Raw genomic sequence first — 25,050 nt, forward strand, 5'->3', positions numbered from 1 at the left:
TGGCAATAAACAACACTTTGGGAAAAATTATCAGGCACGTTGTGTGTGATTTTTTGAAATGGAAGGTGTTTTCTAAACTAGCACAGCAGTCTTAATGTTGCTACTCGACATATTTAAACGTATGGAATAACACTTGCCCATTTTACTTTCGAAAATAATTTATGGGAGATGCTGTCGTGTTGCACACTAAAACTGCAACCCAAGAAAACGCCAAGAAAATACCCTTCTGCCTCCGCAGCGACTGCTGCCACAGACTGACAAGGCGACCCTCGGCGAGACGTCCGAGAGCTTTGCAAGTGCGGCAGGCGACGCTCCAGACCCCCACCCCCCCGGCAAAGCGCGGCGGCGGACCCCGGCCCCGCGGCCCGCTCTGCCCCGCGGGCCGCCCGACCCCCGCGGGCCGCCCGACCCCCGCGGGCCGCCCGACCCCCGCGGGCCGCCCGACCCCCGCGGGCCGCGGCTGCCTCCCAAACTCCGCGCCACAACTCCACGCCCCGCGCGGCGGGGGGGCTGGAGAGGGGAGCTCCGCCGCGCTCCCGGGGCGGGGGGGCGGGGGGGGCGGACCTGCCTTCCCCGCCGCCTCCGCGCTGCCCCAACTTTCATTCATTGTCGGCGGCGCCGCGCAGCCCCCCCGCCCCCCCCTCCCGCGCTGGCCGGGCCCGGGGCCGGGGCCGGGCCGGGGCCGGGCCGGGGCGGGCGGCGGCGCAGCCAGTGAGCGCGGCGCGGGGCGCTGCGGGCGGGGCCGGGGAGGCGCGGCCCCGCCGCCCCTATATAGGGCGGCGCGTGGGGCGCTCCCAGCTCCGTGGGAGCGGGGCGAGGGGCGCCGCGCCGGGCGAGGCAGGCGGCGGCCGCGTGGGGAGCTCTGGGCCAGGTGCCGGCGGCGGTTCGGCTGGCGGCCGCTCTCGGGGAGCACTTTCCGCGGGCGGCGGCAGGCACCTTGCAGCGGGGAGGAGAGCCGGCCTGCGTGCGGCGGTGCCATCCTATTGTTCAAGCGGAGAGACTCGGGGTGCGAGGGAAGGAGCCGGCGTGTCGTCTCCCTTCTCCCGCTTCCCCCCCCCCCCCCCCTCCGCCGTTTCCCTCCGCGCCGGAGGAGCGCCGCCGCCAGGGAGCCGAGGGCCGGGCCGAGCTGTTCGGTACCAGCACCGGCAGCCCAGGTGCACCGGCGGGAGCGGGGGAAGGGGCGCAAACGCTCCCCGAGACGCTGTGCCTCGGCGGGCTCCGGGAGAGGAGGAAAGTTGCTCCCTTTCCTGCAGCAACCCCAGGAGCTGCTGAACTGGCCTCACCTGGAAGGACTGAGCAGTTCCTACCTTTCCCATCAGGTGCCTTTGCCGCAGCAAAGCCACGGTATCCGGGAGACCGCGGGGAGCAGAATAACGCCCCCCCCCACACCCCTCCCGCTCTTGCCGCACGTCGCTCGTTATCTGCTCTGCCTCGCCGTGCTCCCGGGATCACAGGAGGATCTATAGCTGTGATCTGTCACCGAGGAGAAGGAGGTCGTGGATGAACTCCCTTCCAGCAGGGCAACGAATCACTTCTCGAGCTGCTTATTATTATCGTGCTCTAGGACCAGCCCTTTCCTGCTAAACTTGGCTTGGGAGCTTACAGCAGGAGGGGGCGCGGGGGGTGGAAAGCCAAGCCCAACATCATCTTCTGTGTTTGACTTTTTTTTTTCCCCTCCCTCCCTCCTCCTTCCGTGAGACAGTTTGATGAATGCCTGCGAGAGGGGTATGATTTGCTGAGGCGCCTCTGGCAGGGCGGTGTGTGCGCGGTGTCAGCCCCGCCGCCGCCCCCCGTGGGGCTGTGAGCGGCCCGCGGCGGGGGACGCGCGTGGGAGCGGCTGCTGCGCTGCGCGGGCCGCCGCGGAGGAAGCGCGCCGTTTGTGCGGACGGGGTTCCGCGGCCTCGAGCCGGGCGCTCGGAGGGGAGTCCCGGCTTTGAAAGGGGCGAGGAAGAAGATAAGGAGCTGGCCAAACTCCGCCGTACCCTGAGCCCGTGGGTCTGCTTCGCCTTCGCAGGGAGCGTCTGAAGACGAGACCCAAGTGCCGCCTCTCCCGGCACCCGACGGGCTAGCGAGGGAGGGCCCGGGCCCGGCCCCCCTCCGAGCGAAGTTGCCTTCAGCCGCGGATCGGTGCCACCCACCTCACTGCCGGGGTTGTTTTCTCGTCTTGGCTTTGGATAGAAAGGACTTCGCTTTCTCCGCACCCTGAAAGTTGCCCGAGCGCTCCCCGCGGCGAGGAGGAGGGCGGCGCGCCCCGCGCCTCCCCGGGGCCGAGGCCGGCGGGCCCCGGCCGGGCGGCAGCGGGCGGTGATGATGTGCGGCTGGGGGAAGCTCACCCTGTCCCTGGGGCTGCTGCTGGCGATGGCGGGCGAGGTGGCGCCGCAGCCGTGCCCGGCGCAGTGCTCCTGCTCGGGGAGCACCGTGGACTGTCACGGGCTGGCGCTGCGCGGCGTCCCGAGGAACATCCCCCGCAACACCGAGAGGCTGTAAGTAACCCGGCCGGGGCGGCGGCGGGCGCCCCTCGGCCCCCGGCTCCCGTCAGGGCTCCCGCCGGCTGGCGGGGCAGAGGTGGCCCCCCGGCGCCGGCCCGGTTCGGGGTCCCGACGCCCCGTGTGTGTGGTGGTGGTGGGGGGAGGTGGGGGGTGTTTCCGTTCCCTCTCCTGGCTGCTGGCGGTGCCCGCTTAACGGCGATGCGCGGAGACAGGGGAGAGGTAGACGCCGCTCCCAGCCGCTGCCTTTCATCCCGGGAAGCCGCGGTGCGGAGCGCGGCTCCCGCCGCCGCGGGCAGTGGGAGCGGGGGCGGCGGGGCGGGCACCATCGCGGCCCGGGGGGCGCCCCGAGGCGGCGGCGGAGCGGCCTCTCCCCCCGCCGGCGCCCATTTCCCGGCAAACTTCGCTACCGCGGCTTGCGTTCCCCGAGGCGCTGGGGAGGAGCCGGGCCGCGGCGCTCCGCGGGCGCAGGCAGGCCCCGGGGCGGGCGGCGGAGCTCCGCGGGCGCGCAGCGCTTGCTCCCGCCCCGCCGGCGGCGGGTGCCGCGGTGGCTCCGCGCGGGGCGGGCGGGCGGGGGCGCGCAGCCGCCCGCTGTCCTGGCGTGGAGCTGGAGCCCGGCGGGGCTCAGCCCCGGGGCGGGCGCGCATCTGCCTTTGGGCGAGGGCACGCTGGGGTCTGCTAGCCTCTTTCCCACTCACGCGCCGCGAAGTTGTGCCCTGTGATCCCTCCCCCCATCCGCTTTTTGAGACCGTTCGCGTGCCCTCTGGCCGGGGTATTTTCCAGCCTTGAGAGAGAGCAAGGATGTGGTCGGTTATTTATCATATCGGGCTGCCTTTCAGAAGGGTCTAAGGAGTGGAAGAGGTGAGCACGTTGTTTTTTACTCTGTAGTAAGTCGTTTAAATATTGGCCTATGAGCACACGTCTCGACTGATGAGTTTCACTCAGGAAGTATCAGGGACGCGTTTTTGCTGAGACTTGTGTGGTTTCTTTACAGTGGTGTCTTGGCCACATGTGGTATAAACACAAAAAATTTTTTTTTTTCCTAGATACATTGGGAATGAGCTGTAATTGTAAGGATAGTTTCCATGTAATACCACTTCCTAATGGCATACCTCAGGAATGGCAAAGTCTGGTTTTATTTGTGGTGATTGGAATTGATGGAAGTTTACATCTTGACTCCAAAACGCTATGAAGAAGGGGCATATAACTCCAGAAGAGAAAGTAGTGCTGAAGCGTAACGGCAGTGTTAGGGCCTAAATACAGTTTTCTGTTGCTTTTGAACACGGTTTGCATTCTGCAGTCAGTATAGCTTCCTGTGCAGCAAGTGAAGAGTTTAGTTTTCATAAAATGTTTCCCATCACTTACCTTCCAGCAGTCTTATGTTTGTTTGAAAGCTAATGTTGGCTACAGGAAGTTAAACTCTATTCTGCCTTTGTAGGAGTACTATGAAAGCTGAGAGCTGCTTAAAAATGGTGAAAATGGCCTTGATTTCAGTTACTTATCTAGTTTTTATAACAATCAAATACTGTAGCTTATCTATATAGTAGCTTTAGTGGTTTTCTAAATACAGTTATAGCAATGTTCAGACACGTTTTGACTCTTCGATATTGTTAAACGCAGATTGGAGCTTTATAATGGCAGGCAAAACTAACTTCATAAGGGTCTCTTATTACAAAGTTTGAAACTTCTGCTTTCAAGATAAACCTTCGTTCAGTCACTTGGAAATCAGGAACTCACATGATGTTGTAGGAATTGATCACTGGGTTCGTTTACATCTCCTAATTTCTGAAAATGCTGTGCCCAGGGAAACAAACAGAACTATTTAAAAGTAACGTTGGAATGTTTTAATTTTGCTGCTTGTAAATTATTATTCTTAGGGATCTTAACGGAAATAACATCACAAGAATCACCAAGACTGACTTTGCTGGTCTAAGGCACCTTCGAGTTCTGTAAGTTTTCCTCTATCACTGATACCTTTTAGGACTGTTGCTACATTTTGTTATAGAAACCATTGAACTAGTTATCTTTCAGTGTATAAACTGGGTGGGTTATCACTTTTTAACTACTGTGCTATTGCATCTCAGTTTACAGCCCCTCCCCCATGTGCTACACACTGATATGAATAAACTACCAATTGCCTTAACAATAATTTATTTAAATTTATTTAATTTCTCTTTAAGTTGATCAGAATTTGAGCATTTAATTTTACATGTAGCTTACAAGTAAGATTGTTTTAATTGCTAAAATCGGTTGAAAAACTGTTGGGGTGACTTCAGTTTAAGGTTAGGAAGTTTACAGTTTGCACTGAAAATTGGTACTCTCAACCTGAAGTGTAAGTGAATTCATTAAGAAAAAAAAGTTATTCCTTTACTGAATTTAAGAGCAAGTCCCAGGTGATGATTAGGCTTTTCTACGTATTTTGGGTAAAGAGGAAACACTTTAACAGTGAATTTGAGGAAGGAATGATTTGGTTTTGTGTTTGTGGGGTGGTTTTTTTGTAAATGCTTTTGTTTCAAGCATTATGAAGCTCTTAATTCTGTATTCTTTTTTGTTTTGTTTTTTTTTAAATATAATACAAACTTTAAAATCCTTCAGAATTTACTTAGCTTATTTGTTAAGACTATTTAAAATCCTTTTCTGTTTCTCTCTGAAGCAGAATATGTTGTAGAAATTTTTAATTTTTTTACAAAACAAAAATACTATGATTACAATCTCTGCAGTCTTTCACTGATGTTGTTTCCCAACATCAGTGTTTTTGTTTTGCTGTTCTCATGTGAGACTAATATCACCTTCATACTGTTCAACTGGAGTCTTAAAACTTGCCCAAGAGCAATGATATATGTGCTTGTGTGCACACAGCATATATGCATATGTGTAACTTTTTAAATTGGAACTCTTAAAGTAAATGAACAAATGTAATATCTATTTATTTTACTGAGGATTTTTTTCCTCTTTTGGGTATAGGAGTCCATGTAATGTGTTGATGACAGGGTCTGGAAGGTTGAAGTGGATGTCACTCAAGAATAACTGTTGTACCGTTTTAATTAATATGTTGTTGCCTTTAATATATATGAAAATTTATGTATTTCAGTCAGCTCATGGAGAACAAGATTAGTGCTATTGAGAGAGGAGCATTCCAGGATTTAAAAGAACTGGAGAGACTGTAAGTATTTTTAATTCTAAATGTATGAGAAGGTACTTGGGCCTCTGATTTTTTTGTTGTTATTTTTTTTAAACTTTGGACAACTATCCTTATTGAGACACAAGAGAAGTAAGAGATTCTCAAGCAGTATGTATAGGACTTGAGTGGGGGAAGCTTTCATGAGCAGTCAGTTTGAGGTGTAAACTGCAATTGTCTTGTAGGAAATACCTTGAATACTATCAAATACTTTTCCACAAGGACTTTTAGGTGCATGAATGCACCTAAAAAAGCCTGTTGTCTGAGGTACAGTGTTAGATGTTAGTCTTGGAGATGTTGGATGTTTTATACAATGCCTTAACTGCTAGTTAAAGTGTTGTTACATAGTATGAAAGCAGTAATTAAATTCTACTTTTTATATTATTAAAGCTTTTACAAAGGCTTAGAAAAAACATGTTAGCTTTCAAAAATTAATTGGATTTGGACTTTGAAAAAAAAATACTGAGTACTGTGGAGAGAGAGAATGGAATGAGGATGGGAGGATCTTGTCTGGTGAAGTTGAAGTGCAAACACCTTCTTGGTTTCAGTACGACATAGAAAATAAGTAATTCCCAAACTGGTTTAGCTTTTTATAATAGTCGCTTAATTTTCAGTACGAGCCTTATTTTGTTGCATTTCCTCAAATGAAAATATTTTTTTAAATGTATCGTACAGTTTGGGACTCCTTAAAGGCAACATGCTGATTGAGAGAATTTCAGTTTGGAGCTAGGCAAGTCCAAGAATGCCACTGTATTAATGTATGTTTATATCAAACTCTAGTGTCTTCATTATTAGAAATGTTAGTTGCTGCATTTTCATTATCACCTTTTTTCTTTAAGGTTGCCTCTGAGGTCGTCTTTACTCTTTTATTTTCTGCTGCATTAACTTCATAAAAGTATTTCTGCTTTACTCCATTGAAAAGCAGAATTGGCCTAGACGTTCTGTTTGTCTTATTGAAGTTATGTTCTGTATCCACAGCTGCTGTGTGTTTAAAACAAAAAATCCCACAAACCATTATGGTTCAGTCATATAGACAAAGCTATTCAAGAGACTTAGTAACCACCAGTGTAATTATGATATTTCTGTAATAGTTGAAATATCATGTACTTGAGATAACTACCTCATTTTTTCAAATAAACCAGAGTAACTTTTGACCTAAGAATTGAAAGTGTTGTTATATAGTGCAACATTTTCTGAATAAATTTTAATGAGATTGATTGCTCTTAGAAATGCATAGTCAGATTTTTCAGTCATATTAAAATAGTTAATGCAATGCTTTTTTACAACGTGTTTTAACTTTGTACAAAGCATGGAAATTTAGTACAGCTTCTCCTGCTGAGGGATATATTGGAATAATATATACACATTCCTAAATTTAGTTTATAGGGTATAGCTAAAAAATTAAACAGCAGTGTAGTTCACATTGCAAAAGTCAGTACACATACACGAAGCATTAATAAACATTAAAAGATCCATGCTTTCACTGTGAATGTGGTTTGACACCAAGATACCAAACACTCGCTAAATTTTAAAACAGTTTATTATCAGCTTTATTTCTTGATTATCTCAAAGCAAAATCCTTCTATGTTATTTATTAACAATATTTCCAAAATTATTTTAACTTGTGTCATAATTTTGAGGCATTTAGTGGTAAGGTTTCTGAAGTATAGAATTGAAATACTAGGAAAAAAACCTTCAGTAGTTAAAACTTATTTGTCTGCTGTGTTCACATTTTGCCATTACATTGCCTGTTTTTTTCTGTTTTTTTTTTTCTTGATATATCTGTAAAATCCTGTGGAAAGCAACAGATATTTTCCAGTTATGCAAGATACCAGTTCCAAAGAGAAATTCTGATAATTGTGGCTACTTCAGATTTTTTTTTTGTTCACCCTTCAGCGGGCAAAGGATGATGTTTGAAAATTTAGTCATTTAGACAAAAGTTAGATTCTCTTTTGTCTTGAGAATTGTTTTGCATCTGTTCCAGTACTTGTCAGAATTTCTTTAATTTGCTGGAATTCAGTCAGTGTTAGGTGTGTGGATGACTTGTAATTTGAATATATATGCAGGATATCTTTAAACTGCCCCAGCTGTTGGCTAAGAGCAAATATTTCATATTTGTGAGGAAAAGCTGAGAAAATTCCTCTTGTTTACAACTGCCAAGTCCATCTGATGAAGGCACATTGTTATCTGACAGCCAATTCATCTCCTCGGGATTCTGAAATTCAAAACGATTTCTCAGGGAACTTGTGGATACTTCCTTCAAGTATTTTCTTTTATACATTTAGATAGCAAGCACTTTAAAGCTTTTTTTTCCAGTGTGTAAGTGTAAGATGTCACATTTCCACTGTAAGTGCAATGTGCCAAGCTACTGTCAAAGAATACCTGATGCAGTCCTTTTAGCATGCCAGTGGAAGGTATAAGTGAACCTTACTGCAACTTAAATGAACTCAGTTTGATTTATAAGATTGTTCATGTATAATATTCCTTATGTTGGAATATCTTGTGCTGGTGTATACAGGCTGAATTTTAAAATGTTTCCTGTAGTTCAGTACTGTCTTTAATGTGAAGAACAGACTTTCACAGTACTTTCTCTTTGGGGGAAAAAAAAACAAACTCTATCTCTCCAGGTTATGTGGTGGTTTGGGATTTTTTTGTTTTTTAACTGAAATTTCAGTTACAAGATCATTTCTTTAGATCAGTTACTCTGATGTCCAAGGAACTGTTTGGTTGATCGGTGAGCTATTTGTCATGAATACTCACTTGTAGATCTGATCATGGAAGATGCTGAATATCCTCAACTCCCTCTGTGGGAAGTGAAGACCTGAAGCACTTTGCAAAATTAATCTCTTAACCTTCTCTTCAGAAGAGAACTGCTTAAGATATAATTTGATTAAATCCATGTATACCTCTCAGGTGGATAAAAATGTTTCTGTTATAGTTTAGTAAAGCAACAACAAATCTCTAGTATACTGGATATATGTAGTAGTATGTGCACAAAGCTATTCAGACCTAATATGGTCCATAACAGGAATTTTTGTCACACCAGTGTAATTACAGAAATGCAATGGAAACCAAAACCACAATAAATACTGCTGTAACAAGTGATTGTTACTATAGCAGCCCCACTGTAAAAATTCAAGTGTTCAGTTAGCAAGAAATGACTGTATGGTAGTACCTGCTACATAAGAACTGGGAGGGAAAACAAGATGGAAGCTGGCAGCTTAATCAAGTTTTAGGTTTGTTGGGAACTTTAGTTGCTGGAGGGACCCTGGTGAAGCTGAAGATGATTTTGCTATAACCCTTTTAGTTGGATACATCTCTGAAAAGTCTTCAGTCAAATGGGTATACACTGCAGTGTTCATTTAGTTATAATCTGTCAGCCTTGTCTGAAGGCTCAGCTCTTAAGGGGGTGCTAGCTCTGGTCCAAACCAGTTAGGTACAACACTGCCTGTGCTAGTAAGTCTGCCATTCATATGGCTTTCTTCACAGCCTGTATCTTGAACTGCATGGTCTGTTGTGTTGTGTAGATACTTTGTCTGCTGAAACAGCCTTCCTTGGAAGTTCATTATGTACACCGCATTTTTCAGTCAATGGGACAGCTTGTAGCTTTGTGTACATTCTGAAGCAGTGTCAAAACCTTTTGGATTAATTATGATCTTGTCTGTCCTGTATTTAACATCTGCAGGACTTTCTATATTAACTAGTAACCTATATAATGAGCCCATGTTCCTAAGAGTTGGGCCTCTCAAGAGTATATGGCCATGCAGTACAGGGCAGGTCTCATAAAGAAAAGACTGGGATGTGACCTGTTATGTGCTCTGAACCTCTCTTACATAGGCCACAGTCATGTATCAGTGGTGGGTTTCAGAGGGCACAAAGACTCGAGGTATGGAGAATTTCCACAACATTTAAGAATTTCTAGAGACTACTGCTTATTATGGGAGACAAAACCTGTTGAAATGATTCCTTATGAGAATGTAAAATTAAATACTTGTTTCTTCTTTCTTTATGAAGCTGTCATCTTGGGTGTGATGTTTATGATGGTTTGAAATAGTCTCTTAAGAAAACAATGTAAAGATAAACTGAAAATCTCCACTTTCTGAAAACTAGCACTGTTAATAGACACAGCTTTAAAAATTACTTGTTAAAAGTGTAGTCAATTGTTATCCCCAAGATCACCTTCTTATGTGGTGTTGCAGCTACTGCTCAAAATATCCCAGTGTTTTTACAGCCTATTGTCATCTGGAGGGAAGTATAAAAATTGGTTGAAGACAGCTGCTATAGACTGTTGAACCAGTTCTATTATAAGGTACTGAAGTCTAAAATTTCCTTACAGTTCTGCTTACTCCAGAAATACAATGTAGTCAGGTTTGGAGGGCTAAATATATTCTTCACTTGTTTATATAGCAATTACCTTTTCATTTAAGAAAAAATATTTTTTGGCTGATAGGAACATTGTTTTTAATCATAACTTTTCCTAATAATTTTTCTATGTCTAGCAGTTGAGATGCCAGCTGTGATCATTCTAAGACTATGTTAAACATCCAAAAGATGTCAGGATAGGAAGAGTTTACAGCAGTCGTTTGAAAACTCCTCACATTTTTCTTTCTGTATTTGTGAATAATCCATTGAGGCAGCAGTATGCCCCTAAAATGCTAATTTGTAGTCTGATTCTGCAGACATTTACCACGTGAATAACTTGGTTTGCATGAGTAGTCCCACTGATTACTTTTGTGAGAAAGGTTACTTGTGTGGCCTAAAATGTTTCTAGGCCAAGCCCCTATATTTTTGGTACTTGAATTAATAGAATTTGTTTCTGAAATGTCAGTTAATCATCTTAATAGTTCTAAAGAGCTACCTGTATAGTCTTAAAACTAATGAAGAAAACACAAACAAAAACCCACAAACCTCATGAAACCTATTTGTGCTTAAAGCCAGCGTGGTGGCAAAATGTTACTTTCACAGGCTCTAGAAAAACTGCAACTTCTGAGTTAATAGCTGAGCTAAATATTTACCCTGACTATACCTTCCTGAAATCCAGTCCCTCAGAACTACATGGTGTGAGTAAGCTGAAATCCTTAGTTCAAGAAAAGAATGCTGTAAGGGTTGTACCATTTCAAGTTGATACTTGAAACGGCTTTTAAACTGAAAGCTATCTATGTTGTATTTTCACATTTCTTACAATGTATTAATGAATGATGGAGAAAGAACTATTTGAAGAATTATATGTTTTGTTATGGTTCATGCATTTTTCTAAATTTTTACAACATAATTCTAAAATAACAAGCCAGAGAATTGTCTCTACTTGTGATTTATTGGGACTCCATCTCCACAAGTGCATTGCAACAAGTTACTAAAATTTAAGATGAAGAGAATATTTGCTTATGAGTTTGCTTATTTGTGTTTGAGTAGTACTGAAAATTATTAAAGTTTTGTTCATGTTGTGGATGAAAAATTTGAAACTTAGAGATGTGTCACAGCACAGAAGGAAAAGTGTATTTCAACTACATAGTTTCAAGGAAAAGCTTTTTCTACTTGGTAAACAAACTGAAGTACTACTTGGATGTCTTTTTCCGAATATAAATCTGTATGTGAAACTGTTGTTTACAGCTTCTGCAGCAAGTGCTTAATTATAACCTCAATACATAAGAATTAATCTTGTCAAAGATATTAAATGGATTCAGTATAAAAGTGGTTTTTAGCCATATTTCACATATTACATGGTTAGAGTTATCTGTTCGGGCTCTAACCTATTCTGATAAATGTGGTAAATTATTAAGCAGTATTAGCAAGTTTTGAAATTGTAAACCCCAAACTCACTCATGAGTTACCATGATCTCTGAATGTATGGAGTTTTACAGAGCATCTCATCTTACAAAGGCATGCATAGCGGGTAGGAGTAAGAAATAAAATGTTCCATCTAGGATGAAACCCAAATACAGATTGTCTTGGGCAATACTACCTAGCATTCCTGGGCAGTTATCAAGGGAATTAGCAGCTGTTTCAAAATACACTAAATAAACTAGTACTGCTCTTTGTCTACTCTAGGAAAGGGTCACACTATATTATGTGTAATTTCTTAGTGTGAAGACTTTATCATTGATGGGATAACACATGCTTTCCAGAGATTAAAATAAATCTGTGCTATCTTTTTATTATGTATTGATGATGTGTGTCATAAGATTGCAGTTTTACTCCAATTATTTGACTCGATCCATAAAATATAAATTCCAAGTAGGAAAACAGTGGCTTTTAAAAGAGAAATAGCAGAATTTTCTGTGATTCTTTAAATTAGTTGTGTCAGTAAATTAATGCCATTAATTAATTAATGGCAAATTAATTAATTTGTCTGAACTTTTTCTTGGTTTTGAATCTCTGATAGAATATAGCCCTTTCAGTTGCAGAAAAGTATAAAAATCCCAGATTCCACTTGCACAGAGCTACACGATCAGAGTTCAGGAGCAGGGACTTCTGTAAAAGATGCCAAATGTGGTCTGTTTTTAAGATGCAGCTTTGCAGTTTTAACAGAAGCAAAATCTGATTTTTTTTTCCAGTTTTCAGAGACTTAGATTTGAAGTTTAAAGGCTAATGTGGAATTTTAGGACACCTGGTGAAAAGTGCTGTTAGTAGTGGAGTCACCGCTGCTGTTCCAGGAATTGTTTGTGTCACTGTTATGGCTAAAAGAACAGGCAGTAAATGAATATATTTCATCCTGTTGTGCTTGACTATACGTAGACTCAATGAAAGTAGCTTTTTTGGTGGTAAGACCTTGTTTTGTATGGTATGGAAGCTGTACTGAGCTCTTAAAATGAATTCTTAGCTCTTTAGCTAGAAGTTACTCTCCAACTTTTTTTCACACTGAATCCTGGTCTTCATTTTTGTGTCCAAGTTCATTACTGGAGCCTGAGAATTAATTTTTCAGTTGGGGTACATTCTGAACAGTTTCTGACTACTTCAGCCGGGAAGGTCTAGGTTGGATTGTCTACAACCTGAGGTGCTAATGCATGTGCTTATTTTTTAAGGCTGCTTGATGTTTTAATATTCTTCCTCTTAAAGCATTGATACTTAATCAACTGTCTGGCTTCAGTCTGAATATTTGAGCATTTGAAGGGTTAATACCTTCACACATGTGTGATAGGTAGTGGAAGAATGAGATCAGGTAGAGAATACATTTTTGAACAGCCCTGAAGGGGGTGAACAGTTATTCCTTGTTAATCACGGATGTGAAAAATCCTTCTCATAGCTAATCCTACATAGTTTAAGGGCAGTGCATAGCACATTCCTCGTCTTGGAACAAGGAGGAGACCATGAAGCCTGCGGTGCTAATCACTTACCCAAGGAATGTGAGACCATCTTACATGAATTGTACTGGGGCACCTGTATTTATAGTTCAAAAAAAAAACCCGATAGTGATTATTCTGTATTAGCAGACTATTGTCAAAGCAACTTCAAGTATCTTCTCTAAAAATGTCTGTTAAATCAGAAATAGACAAAGGCTGTCTTGGAAGACAGTATTTAAAAAGATGCAGTGTTCTAATGGAATTTAAAAAATCAGATGACATCTATGTTTTGCAGAATGCTACAAAAATGTTTGATAAAACTTTCTCCAAGAGCAATGTTCTTCTTTTAAAAGCCTTGGAAACGTTTGGTATTATTTTTAGTATATTTTATTCATCCGAGTGTATTTTCTCATGGGACTCCTTTTATAGGTCTAGAAGTCAAATTGCAGTGAGAAGTCCTGTTTGCTCTTTGCAGACCTTTTTACAAATTCCAGGGCAAGAAGGCTGTTTATTTTTCCCACATCTGTTTTGTGCTCATCTTTTGTGACATTGTTTGCTGGATGCTCTTCTTTCTTACTTCGTCTGAAATGGGTAATTTGCACTGTTGCAAAATGTTGAAACCAAATCTGATTCTACAGAACTGTTGTGTCAATGTTTTTGTTTCAGATAGTGTTTTGTGTTTGGAACCTATTTTAAATTGATGCTACAGAGCACTGATACTAAACTTAAAGCTATACATTTTACTTTTACTCTGTAAAAATCATTTGTCTGGAGAGCAAGTTCAATTTTTAAAAAAACCAAACAGACTTAATGTTAGATGGCCACAGGTGAAAATTGAGTTGTCGTTACATTTTAATACAGTGTATTTCAAAGAATATCTGAGATGCCCTGTAGTTTAACTGCAGAAGCCACAGTTCTATCTGGAATTTTACAGTTAAACTCCAAAAAGTATGAGGGATCTGGCTGCATGGCTGCCACTTCAGTGGCTCATACTGTTGTATTACCTCATTTATTCTGAGGAGTCTGGTTGAAACTTCATCAGAAAAAATGTTTTCTTTTCCTTCATAGTATGTAGTACATTGTGCTGGCTTGTCTTTAATAATAGTCTAGACTAATAATCAAATACAGTGTGGCAAAGTCTCCCTTAATTTTTTTAATACACACCAGCCTTTCTGACTAGTTTGGCAGGATGCCTGTACAGGTGCTAAAGAAAAATACTTGACTGAAGATTTACTTTGGTAACTTAGTTCCAGAAAGACAGTTATAAGCCTATCTAGACTATCTGCAGGCCCTTCTTGTCTTTCTAAACAATCTGTCCAAACTCTAGCTAAATTCTGTCTAACAGATGACCTTCTCCTCCCCTCTTCCTTTGCTTTTTTTTTCTTGGAAGTAATCCCAGGTGTTGTCATATCATCCTAGTTTCATCTGATACTTGATCCTATATTACTTTATGGAGGTTTTATAACTTCTCTTTCCTTCTTTGTGGTATGCTTTATAGAATAAAATATAATGAATTAGCCTCACAGGACTGTGGAGGTTTGAAGGAGCTTCTGTAGATTGTCTAGTCCCATGCCACTGATTAATGCAAGGTCAATCAGAGCAGGTTGCTGAGGGCTGTTTCCAGTTGGGTTTTAAATACCTTCAGTGATGGAGAATCGGCAGTCTCTCCAGGCAACTTGTTCAGAGTTTGACCACCCTCACAAACATTTTTCTTTAGTTTAAAAGTAACTTCCTTTATTTTGATTTGTGTCCATTGCCTCTTGTCCTTTCACTGTGCATCCCTGAGAAGTCTGTCTTAGTCTTCCTTACTTGAGAAGGAAGAGCATAATTTATTTATACACAGTGAGATCCCTCTGAGCCTTCTCCTCTCCAGGCTAAACAGTCCCAGCTCTCTCAACCTCTCCTGCTGTGACAGGTGCTTCAATCTATCTGTTTAATCATCTTCATGGCTCTTCTCTGCACTTGCTCCAGTATGTCAGTGTCTCTTGTAGTGGGAAGTCCAACACTGGCACAGCTCTCCAGATGTCTCACCAGTGCTGAGTAGAGGGGAAGGATTGCCCACCTTGACCTGCTGGCAGTACTCTTCCTAATACAGACCAGGATGCTGTTGGCCTTTTCTGCAAGGGCACATTGCTGGCTCAGAGTTTAATTTCTTGTCCACCAGGAACCCAAGTCTTTCTCTGTAAAGCTGATTTCTACCTGGTGGTTCTCCAGTATGTGCTAGTGCATGGGGTTATTCCTCCCCAGGTGCAGGACTTTGCATTTCCCTTTTGAGCTTCATGAGGTTACTTTTTGACCCTGTCCTTTTTGACCTGGTTTTGTCTGGGATAGAGCTAATGGGGGTTTTTTCCTTCCTTCTTAGTAGCTAGAATAGTGCTGTGTTTTGTATTCAGTATGGGATTTGGTATGAAAAGAATGGTGATAATGTACTGATGTTTCAGTTGTTGCTAAGAAATCAAGGACTTTTCAACTTCTGATGTCCTGCTAGTGTGCAGGTACGCAAGAAGCTGTGAGGAAAGCATAGCCAAAACAACTGACCCAAATTGGCCAGTGGAATATTCCATATCAACTAACATCATGATCAGTATATAGGTAAAGGCTGGATCAGGAAGCTCCACTAGGGTTTTCAGGATGGTGGTTTCAGAATTCTCTCTCTGGGATCACTAGCCAAGAACAGGCTGGGCATCGGTCAGTGGGTGGTGAGCAATCACATTGTGCATTACCTGTTTGTGTTTCCTATTACTATGATTATTGTAATTATTTTATTTTTATTTCATTTATTAAATTGTTTTTATCTCAGCCTACAAGTCTCCTTACCCTTATCCCTTCAACTCTCTCCTCCATTCCCTGGGGGTCTGGGAGGGTGACAGAGCGGGTGCAGGGTGTCTGCCGACTGGGTTTAAACCATGACACCAGTTGTCCAGCCTGTCTGGGTTCCTCAGACTGGCAGTGCACACACATCAGTCATTCCTTTCAGTTTTGTCTCATCTGCAAACATGTGGAGGGTGCACTCTGTCCCATCTTCAGGTGGTGGATGAAAATGTTGAACACTACTGGGTCCAATACTGACATGTGGGGTACACCACTGGTGACTGTGTGCTCCAGCTGGACTTTGTGCCACTGATCACAGCCCTTTGAACTTAGCACTTCAGACAATTTTCAGTCTACCTCACCATCTGCTTCTGTAGCCTGTACTTCATCAGTTAGTCTGAGGACAACTGTTCCGAGAGCCAGTGCCAGAAGCTTTACTGAAGTCAAGATAAACAACATCCACTGCCTTCCCCTCATCTGCCAAGTTTCTTATTCATTGTAGGAGGCTATCAGGCTCATCAGGCATGATATTTCCCATTGTAAATGCATGCTGACTACTCCCAGTCATCATCTTGTTATTACTGTATCTAGAAATAGCTTCTGGCTTGCTCTATCACCTTCCCAGGCATTGAGGTGAGGCTGCCCAACCTGTAGTTTCCTTGTTTTCACTTTTTCACACTTTTTTTTTTAGTGCCATAGGCAGAATTAGTTAAAGTAATGACCAGGTATTTATAGTAATATCCTGTCTGTTAAAACAGTAAGGAATACAGAAGTTTCCAGAAAACAACAGCCTTAGTTTCTCTTTTCTTAGTGGAAAAAAAAAAAAAAAGAGCCCAGCTAAGTAAATAGCTTGCCCTAGCTCTGCTTATATTGGAAAACCTCTTAAAGGAAACAAATTGAGTATAAACTCTTGATTTTCTGTGCAAAATAATGTTCTGCATAATGTATGGAGAACCAGTTGGGGTAGGGGAGAAATGTGGTAATTTTGTACTTGACATCAACCCCATATGAGAAGAAAATGGAGGACAGAAAATAGTGTTCAAGTAGTATACACTAGTACAATGTACTGTAGTTTACAGAGTAACTTTCACCACTTCCTACACAAGAAACTGAGTTTGCAGTAGTGTCTGTCCTGTTTCCTTTCAGAAAATATTTTTACTAAAACATCTAATCTTTATTTGATGTTAAATTGAAACCTGGATATCTTTCTTAGCTAGTCACTCTTTAGCCTGGAAAATGGAGCCCTGCTTAAGTGGTTCTTGACCTGGGAAAAATTTTGACTTAGGCATCCAAATGCTGTAAGATCATCCCTGAACTTCTCAGATTCCAATTTTTATTCATGTGGTCAGTAAACTTGATATTGCTAGGTTTAATGAGATTATGAGTAGTTTGACTAGAGACAAGAAGATATTTGCAGAGAGTTCTTAATGGAAAAACTGGCACGGTCTTTTGCTTCTTGGGCTGCCTTCTCACTTGATATGTTCATGCAAGTCGCATTCACGGACAGCAGTTGCCAGATGTGTTGAAGTTCAGTAGACTGCGGCTTTGGACACAGAGGCACAGATGTTCTCTGCCTCTGGCAGATAATAGCAACATGGTTTTTTGTAGGAAAGTAATAAGGTTTGCCTTCCTTGCAGATGTAAGCCTAAGTCAAGCTCTATATAAAGTTCCCTAGTGAGGAAACAGGCATCAGTTATTCTGATGTTTGTTATTCTGACCCTATGTATCTAGTGTCCTGTTTTGAGGACTTAAGGGTTAATCCAGTCAATGGAGATGACTTGGGTGCTGTGCAGTAGCTTTCTGTTTTAAGACAAGTTGATAACTTTGTAGGTTCATTCTGTATTTCCTGAACTCATAAAGCCTGAACTGATATTAGACCTTCCCAACATATGCATATCCCTTTAACTTGTTGGAACTACTTGAGGAGCCTGATGGGCTCAGTCATTGTGAGTAGAAAGTACTGTTGCATGAACAGTCAGAAGTTTCTTTACTGACATGTCCTTTCATTTAAAATTAAAATGTAATGAGAAAATTGTTTGTGTGCTTTTAAAGTTTATGCATATTTTGCAAATGAACTTTAGCAAAAAGATGTTACATGGTATTTTTAAATGGGTGTGATAGTAATATATTCTGCTGACAAACAGTAGGTGTGGATGTGATCCTCTGAAGTACTGTGTGTTACTATGCACAGTGTATTTACTTCTCTCAGCTAACTGAAGGAGATATGAATAATAATGACTTCTATCATTAACTTTGTGTGAGTTGGAAGCTGCCTGTCTTCTTTCCTGAAGCAGTTGGTAGAATAAAATGCATCTGTGCCTTGTATTTAGAGTTTCGGAAGGCTTTTAGTCTCTGTGCACCCAATGGGATAGGCTATTTCTAATTAAAGAGTGCAGCTGATTTATATAATAATTTACTTGGAACAGCTCTTAACTTTGATCAGTTCTCAAGTTATCTTTGAGGGGGCCTATGGCTAGAATTGCATCTACTTGAACTAAAACCCACTGGAAGATGACTTGTGGGGAACAAAATAGCAGCCTTCCAGTACCTGTGAGGTGGTTATCAAAAAGCTTAAGCCAGGCTCATTGCTGTGGCATAAATTGAACCAATAGGTTATGACTAGATATAAGAGCAAAACTTTTTGGCTGTGAGGACAGTCAAGCATTGGAGCAACTTACTTGCCCGAGGAGGCTGTGCAGTCTCATACAGCTTCCCTGGCTGTATGTAGTTGGTTAGAATGGGATCAGAAGCAAGTTAGTGAAGGCTGTAACAAGTCTGGGAAACAAATACAGACCTGCTTGTGAATTATAGCAATTGCAGATGATTACACTGCAGACAGTGTAATTAAGATTTTTTTTTTTCTGCCTTCCTCCTCCATGCATGATTGATACTGGATCACAGTTACTGTGACATGAAAACTTGAGAGAGGCATCAGAATGGATTGGGGGTGTGGCCAGACTTCATCGGGTAGGATACATGTCACTGGGAGTGCAATGTGCTCTCCTCGCAGTTTACCTCTGACATCCTCTACATATCCCCCTGGCTGCATGCAGAAGACAAGTAAAACTCAGATATGCACCCATTTCTGAAAAGCTAGACTTTTTTTCTAGAACCACTAACTTGAATCAGGCCAATTTTTTTGCTTACCTTACTGTTGTCTGCTTCACAGTGTAACCTATTGCTTGTCTGTACCTACTTTTTATCTGCCTATTGATATCGAGCTTACTTTAAAAGACCTTTTTTACCTGTCTATCTGTCAGAGATTTTCCTTTTTTGTCCTTAAATTGATCCATCCGTATACTTCTATCACTTCATTCTGAAGATGCTTTTCTCTTCTTTACTATGTTTAGAAGACTGAGGTCTGGGAGCTTTGTGCTGAAGTATTTAAAATACTTTGTGTACTTTAGGTAGTATGTGGCCTTTGCTTGAATTAATCATGAAGAGTTCAAAAATTTACCTGTTCTGGTCTGTTAATTTGCCCAATCTCTTCCTAAAGATGCATTCAATAACAGAAGAAAAAGTACTTAAATATTTTAATTCTTGTAATTTAAATAGTATAATATTTTAATTACATATATTTCAATTTTAATTTCAACTGTGGCTCAGTCTTGTTAAATTGAAATAATGATATGATGTTGGTCCCTCATCCATTTATTTCTGGTCACTACCAAGGACTTTACAGTCCAAGGTATTGCTATGTTAGAAATTCTCCAGTACATTTTCTGCTGCTTACACCACTAACCTTCATTTCTTCTGTGCTCTCTGCCGTTGCTTGAGAAACACTAATTTTTTTAGGCCAGCTGAGAAACTGAACGGTAGCAGTATGGAATATCTCATCATTGTTTCTTCAGTGCTTCACCTTGAACTTCATGCCAGTTCTGGGAGAACAGTGCAGTTGATGCAACTGAAGTTTATCCTCTCCCGTTGTCCCAGGGGAAATGCTGCCTTCTAGCTAGCTGCAGTGAGCTCTCTGCCAACACACATTGGAAGAAAAGGGGCTGGAGTTTTTCTGGTTGTTTATACTCTACGGTAACTGTAGTTATTTGCAGGCTATAGTCATAGATTTTGTGATCCATCTGTGCTTCCCTTAGGTTTCAGTGCCAGGGAGAAAGGGGATCATGCCTGTCTCTTGTTCCATTATGTGTGTGTGTTCTGGATAGATATTGCTATTTCAGTCAAAATTAAGTATGAGATCACCTGCAGAAGTGGAAATATTGGAGAACCATGTATATTAGTGAAACATTTTAAAACAGGAATGTGTTTTCTGGACTCCTTGTATGGCTCAGAAAGATTGAAAACTCTTCAGAGTGACTGTTGAACTGGAAGCTGTTGTCAACTGTGTTACTAGTCTGTGTGTTCCAGCTTTGGCCTGTATCCTTTTTGGCATTCACTTACATGTGAATTCATAGCATTTTTTTAAAAACAGAACTATCTATTATAGTATTGAAAAATTCATTTTGGTGAAGTCCAGTTCATAAAATCTCCTTGTAGAAAACTTAAGAACAGCAAATTTTGAAAGCATCTGTTACAAGTTGTTAAATGTAAAGAGTAGCTGAAGCCTCTTTTTGAAGTACGATAAAGGACGTATTTCCCGTTATTGCCTTCATAAAAACTAGTAATGTTTGTTTTTCTTAGGCACAGGCAATAAGGAATGGTCAGTTTTATGGTACCGAAAGCTTAGTTCTAAAAGGAACTCCAGTGAGTGGGATGAAATTATTCAAAGTAGAAGCTACAGAATACAGACTTCATTAAAGATCAGTAATTTACTTATGTATTGCCTCAATTCGCTTAGTGCTCAAAGAGCAAATGTTTTAATTTTGTGAAAGGCAAAGTAAAAATGTAGTTGAAACACATCTAAGTGCGAAGCTCACTTGGTAGAAATGGTTGAGTCATGAGGGTAGTGCTATATATTGTTAGGTTAATTAATGAACTTGATTTATTGCCTATAACATAGATTTTAAAGTCTGTACAGCAGTGCATGCATCAGTATGTTTGCAGTATACTCAGTTGTATGGGCCATGTCAACTACAGGCAATAACAGAAACTCCTGATCTAAAGTATTAACTGCCTGTATAGAAAGTTATGTACTAGCATAAGTATTTCACGTGAAGTAATCTTCTAAAGTGATGCTGAGTGTGTCCTTGTAAGACTCTTGTTGCATTTAGTAAAAGGCAGCCTGCCTGAAGAACTTTATCACCTTCTACAAAAGTACAGATACTGAATGATTTCATTGCCCCTTCAGTTACAGCTTGCCTTTATTGTCTAGTTTCTGAACATAATAGAGTCCTTAAAAAATACCAGCTGAAATTTTTGTCCTGAACAGCTTCTTATTAGAGACTAACTTCCCAAAGTCTTTACTCTGCCTGTTTTCCCATGAACTTTTTGATCTGTAATCATGGACTTAGAGGTTTAAGTCTGAACTATCTCTTTAGCAAAGAGAAGGGATGAATGAATTTTCTTTTTTTATTTAACCATTTTTTCAGTGTCTAAGAATTCCATCTTCACATTATTCATTTCTGATCACAAATGTAACTACAATTTTCTTCCTACTACTTCAGTTTTGTGGTCTTGGCATTTACTTTTATACATAAATGTACTAAAAAGGTGAGAAAGTGTCTATTTTTAAATGATTTTATGTTGAAAACGCAGCAGATCCACGAACACTAAAATATGACTTTCCTGTTTTTATGTAGGTAAGGTTTTCTTCTTAAGCGTTATTCAAATCTGAAATCTTCCACTAGTCATTAACTTCTTTATATTTCTGTCTTTCTTTATATTGAAAACTTTCCTTCTACTGATTTGGAAGTATGACTTGCAGGATCACAATTCACATTTTCTTGTTGTTGCTGCGTTAAGCATTTTTTTCCTATTTCTTATTAAATTGCATCTTCAGCCATCTCACTTATCCCAGTACTGTAGTCCTTCCTTTTCAGGACCTCTTTATTTCACTCTAAATTCTCTTTTAATCTTCTAAGCATGTGATTTAAATTTCTTCTGTTTAAGAAATTAGGATTTTTTGTGCTTGACTAACAAAACAGAACCTGACATTGAAACGAGAATTATGGCCACATAGATCTCAAAGCTGGTTGCTTGTTTATGGTTTGAAATGTGGGAGCAAACCTGTGGGTACATAAGAATGTTTCTCAGATCATTTTGCTCTCATCAGTAGTCACGAGAATCACTTTGAGAGCAATAACTAAGTGAACTAAACCATGAAGCTATGTGAAGCTGGATCTTGACTGTGTAAGTGTGTGTATCTATATGGAAATTTCTGGAAAAACCTTTAAATTGGAAAGACCTTTAGATGGGACAATGTGTATGAAAATGAACCCTGAGAGGCTAAACAGGCTTCATTGTTTGAATTCAGCCCTAAGACTAACAAACAAGAAATGATGAAGCTTTATGAAATTCTAAAACTTAAGTTTGCAAAACTGCTGTCCAATATATTTTTTCACTTTGTGGAGTGTCTTGGTAGCAGTCTACTGAGGTATGTAATGTAACCACTGTAAGGATAAAATAAATATCAGGTAATACCATTCAGTCTGGTGTCTGGGAATGCTTTGAATTATTGCAAACTGGGACTTGTGATGAGGTTGATGGAACAGAACAGTTTTTTCAGTATGTTGCTTTGCTTGAATGGCAGGTGGCATGTGTGGTGCATTACTTAAAAACAACCAAAAACCTGTTTTGAGCTTGACTTCTTGACTAGTAGGACTGTATGCTTCAGGGCTGTTACTAAACATATTAGAAAGAATAATCTGCATTGTATGTTTAAAAGAAAATCATGGAGATGGAATATATTTGTCTTGGTTAGTGGTTGTTCTGTTGCCTATGGCTATAATATGGTGGGCTTTGAACTTGTCACCTCAAACCAAGCAGTTTTGACCCTGGGCAGCATGTTCAGTGAGAAACTTCATAGACAAATGGATACCTTCCAGTTTCCAGTTGCAGTTTTTCTTTTGTACTATCTCATGTACAGCTGATTGTGTTTTATTTTTTAAAATTTACTTCCTTTTGGTATATCTTTACAGCTATGTAAAGAAAAAACCTGTAAAAAAACTTGTATGCAAAAAAACCCCAACCCTGTAATGCCAAATATAAGATGGGAGTTTTTAATTTTTCTGTCTTCTATTTGATCAGGGTTTCTGTAACAGCTTCCTTTGCTTTTTTTTATTTGAATAGGTTATATGGATCTTTAGATAAATTACCTAATTTCTTGAGTAAGTGTATGCATTTGATACATGTTCCCTTGAACCTTTTCATGGTGACAAAATGTCTATCTGCTTCATTATACTAAGAGGAGCACAGAGTTGGTGGGGAATTGAAGTTACACTGCTGATTTTGTATTCTTAGTTTTCTGGTTGTTTATGAAGGATCAAGTCCTGACTTAGTGATTGATTCACCCTACAGAGATGCAAACTCTTTCATAAAATAGGTAATATGGTCTGTTGGGGAAACCAGAAAATGTAATTAGTCCATGGTAAATTTACTGCTGGACCATGTCTCCGCTAATGGACCAGTGTTGCATAGCCTTTCTAGTCTTTAAAATCAGCTTGTTACAGCACTGAGATGCCTGCTCAAAGTGGTTGTATTGCATTGCTGTAGCACTTGTAATTTAACACAACTTTTTCTTTTTCTTTCTAAAGGCGCCTAAACAGAAATAACCTCCAGTTGCTTTCTGAACTGCTCTTTCTGGGGACACCGAAGTTATACAGGCTGTAAGTAGGCATGACCTAATAACGACTACTCTGGAAACTTTGGAATTGGTCTGTTACTCTGTCTTACATTAGTTTTTGTCTTTTGTGTCATTCAGGGCTAAAATGCATCTAAGAACATAAATGTTTTGTTTAAAATGAGTACTTTCTTTCACTGTTTTGCAAGATTTTTTTTTTATATCTAGGTTGGATAGATGAAACAAATCTATTTCATCCATTCCCACTTCTGTAATGAAATTTTGCTGAAAGAATACTTTGGCTTTCATTTTCTCTTGTTTGTGTTTCGATTTTTGTGTTAAAACAAATTAAAAAATGCTTGTGGAGATTCTGACCCAGAGATATAGCACTGTATAGCATTTAGGTTTTGTGATGTTCTGGTTTTGTGACTGTACATGCTTGACCAGAAAAATCATAGTGTTGGCAAATGGTAGGTCTGTGAAGTCTCTCCTGTGTCCACTCACAAAGAAAACAAAGTTAGTAACTTAAGCTCTGGGAAGAAAAAGCTATGAAATGTTTTACGTTAAATAAAAACTGTATCAAATTGGGTAATAAGTTTTTGTTTTGACTGTGTTCTTTGGTTTGATAATGATTTACTCTTGGCAATATTTTTAAATTAATGTTTTGACTTATTGGCCCTTTTAAGAATCCACTTATTTCTGTTGCTGTAAAAACATTGGAGGAAGTTTAGATACTGATTTCTTTATTTATCTACATGATCAGTTATTGTAACAAAATAGATTTTAAGTTACCTTTAGGTTACAGTTGTGGTATGGAAGGGATACAACATGACGTTCTTAAGTAGTCTTTGAAAAGGTTGTACAAATTCAGCCCTGTTTTAATTAGATACATATTTGACACATTTCTTTAGACTTCAGGTGAGATTTCTGCTGCTGAAACTTACTTTATTGAGTTTCACTCCTTTTTCTGCTTGGAAAAAGAGTGAAGGTGGAGGAAGGTGGTGTTCTGATTTATTTTCACTTCAGTATATGAAATATTCTTGAGAACAAATGGTGTAATGAAGCTTTTATTTTTAGGAGCTGATTTCTGTTTCGATACGGTGAAATAATAGTTCTTCTCTCCTGTCTCATAGTAATGAGATGGTAAACTGAAAATGACTCTCTTATTGAGTGTAAACATTGAGTTGTGCATTTTTGTTTCTTTGCTTTGCTTTGGATGTATGCTTTGTTTCCACAACTTCCCTGTAGGTGCTACCAGTTGTTAAGTTACTAGGCCAGAAAGCTTCTGAAGGCTTTTGTTCTGACAAACAAAAATATTTTACGCTGCTATAATATTATAAAACCACATAAGAATATATTATACATTAACAATTGAGTCACTTTTATAATTTCCATCAGCCATGATAAAGATATTACTTCCATTAGGAAGGAAAATGAAAGGGATTTATGATCATTTTATTATTCCACCTATAGCATAATGGTTGCTATCTAAATTCATATAAAATAGAAATGAGCATAATTTGCAGGCAAAAAATGGATGCGCACTTCAGGCAAAATCATACTGTAACATATTTAATTCAGAATTGTATATTTGATAGATGCTAGTCTTAAATCTATAATGTC

At 40.7% G+C, this 25,050-nt stretch overlaps 1 protein-coding gene across 17 annotated transcripts in view; it reads left to right on the top strand.

Annotated features, from left to right (window-relative positions):
* The first annotated feature begins 1,134 nt into the window (after positions 1 to 1,134).
* The window catches only part of SLIT2 (slit guidance ligand 2), a 267,201-nt gene continuing 243,285 nt past the window's right edge, over positions 1,135 to 25,050 (top strand). For 16 of the 17 annotated variants that reach the window (XM_074904590.1, XM_074904584.1, XM_074904589.1 and 13 more), the window contains exons 1-4: positions 1,135 to 2,483; positions 4,364 to 4,435; positions 5,578 to 5,649; positions 23,402 to 23,473. In XM_074904590.1, the coding sequence (XP_074760691.1) occupies positions 2,308 to 2,483; positions 4,364 to 4,435; positions 5,578 to 5,649; positions 23,402 to 23,473 (392 nt within the window). In that variant the 5' untranslated portion in view covers positions 1,135 to 2,307. Of the gene's footprint in view, positions 2,484 to 3,195; positions 3,348 to 4,363; positions 4,436 to 5,577; positions 5,650 to 23,401; positions 23,474 to 25,050 lie in introns of those variants that run through there. The other variant, XM_074904591.1, reaches the window with a different exon arrangement.

The sequence above is a fragment of the Athene noctua genome, chromosome 4 (genome assembly GCF_965140245.1).
Source record: "Athene noctua chromosome 4, bAthNoc1.hap1.1, whole genome shotgun sequence".
NCBI classification, from domain to species: domain Eukaryota; kingdom Metazoa; phylum Chordata; class Aves; order Strigiformes; family Strigidae; genus Athene; species Athene noctua.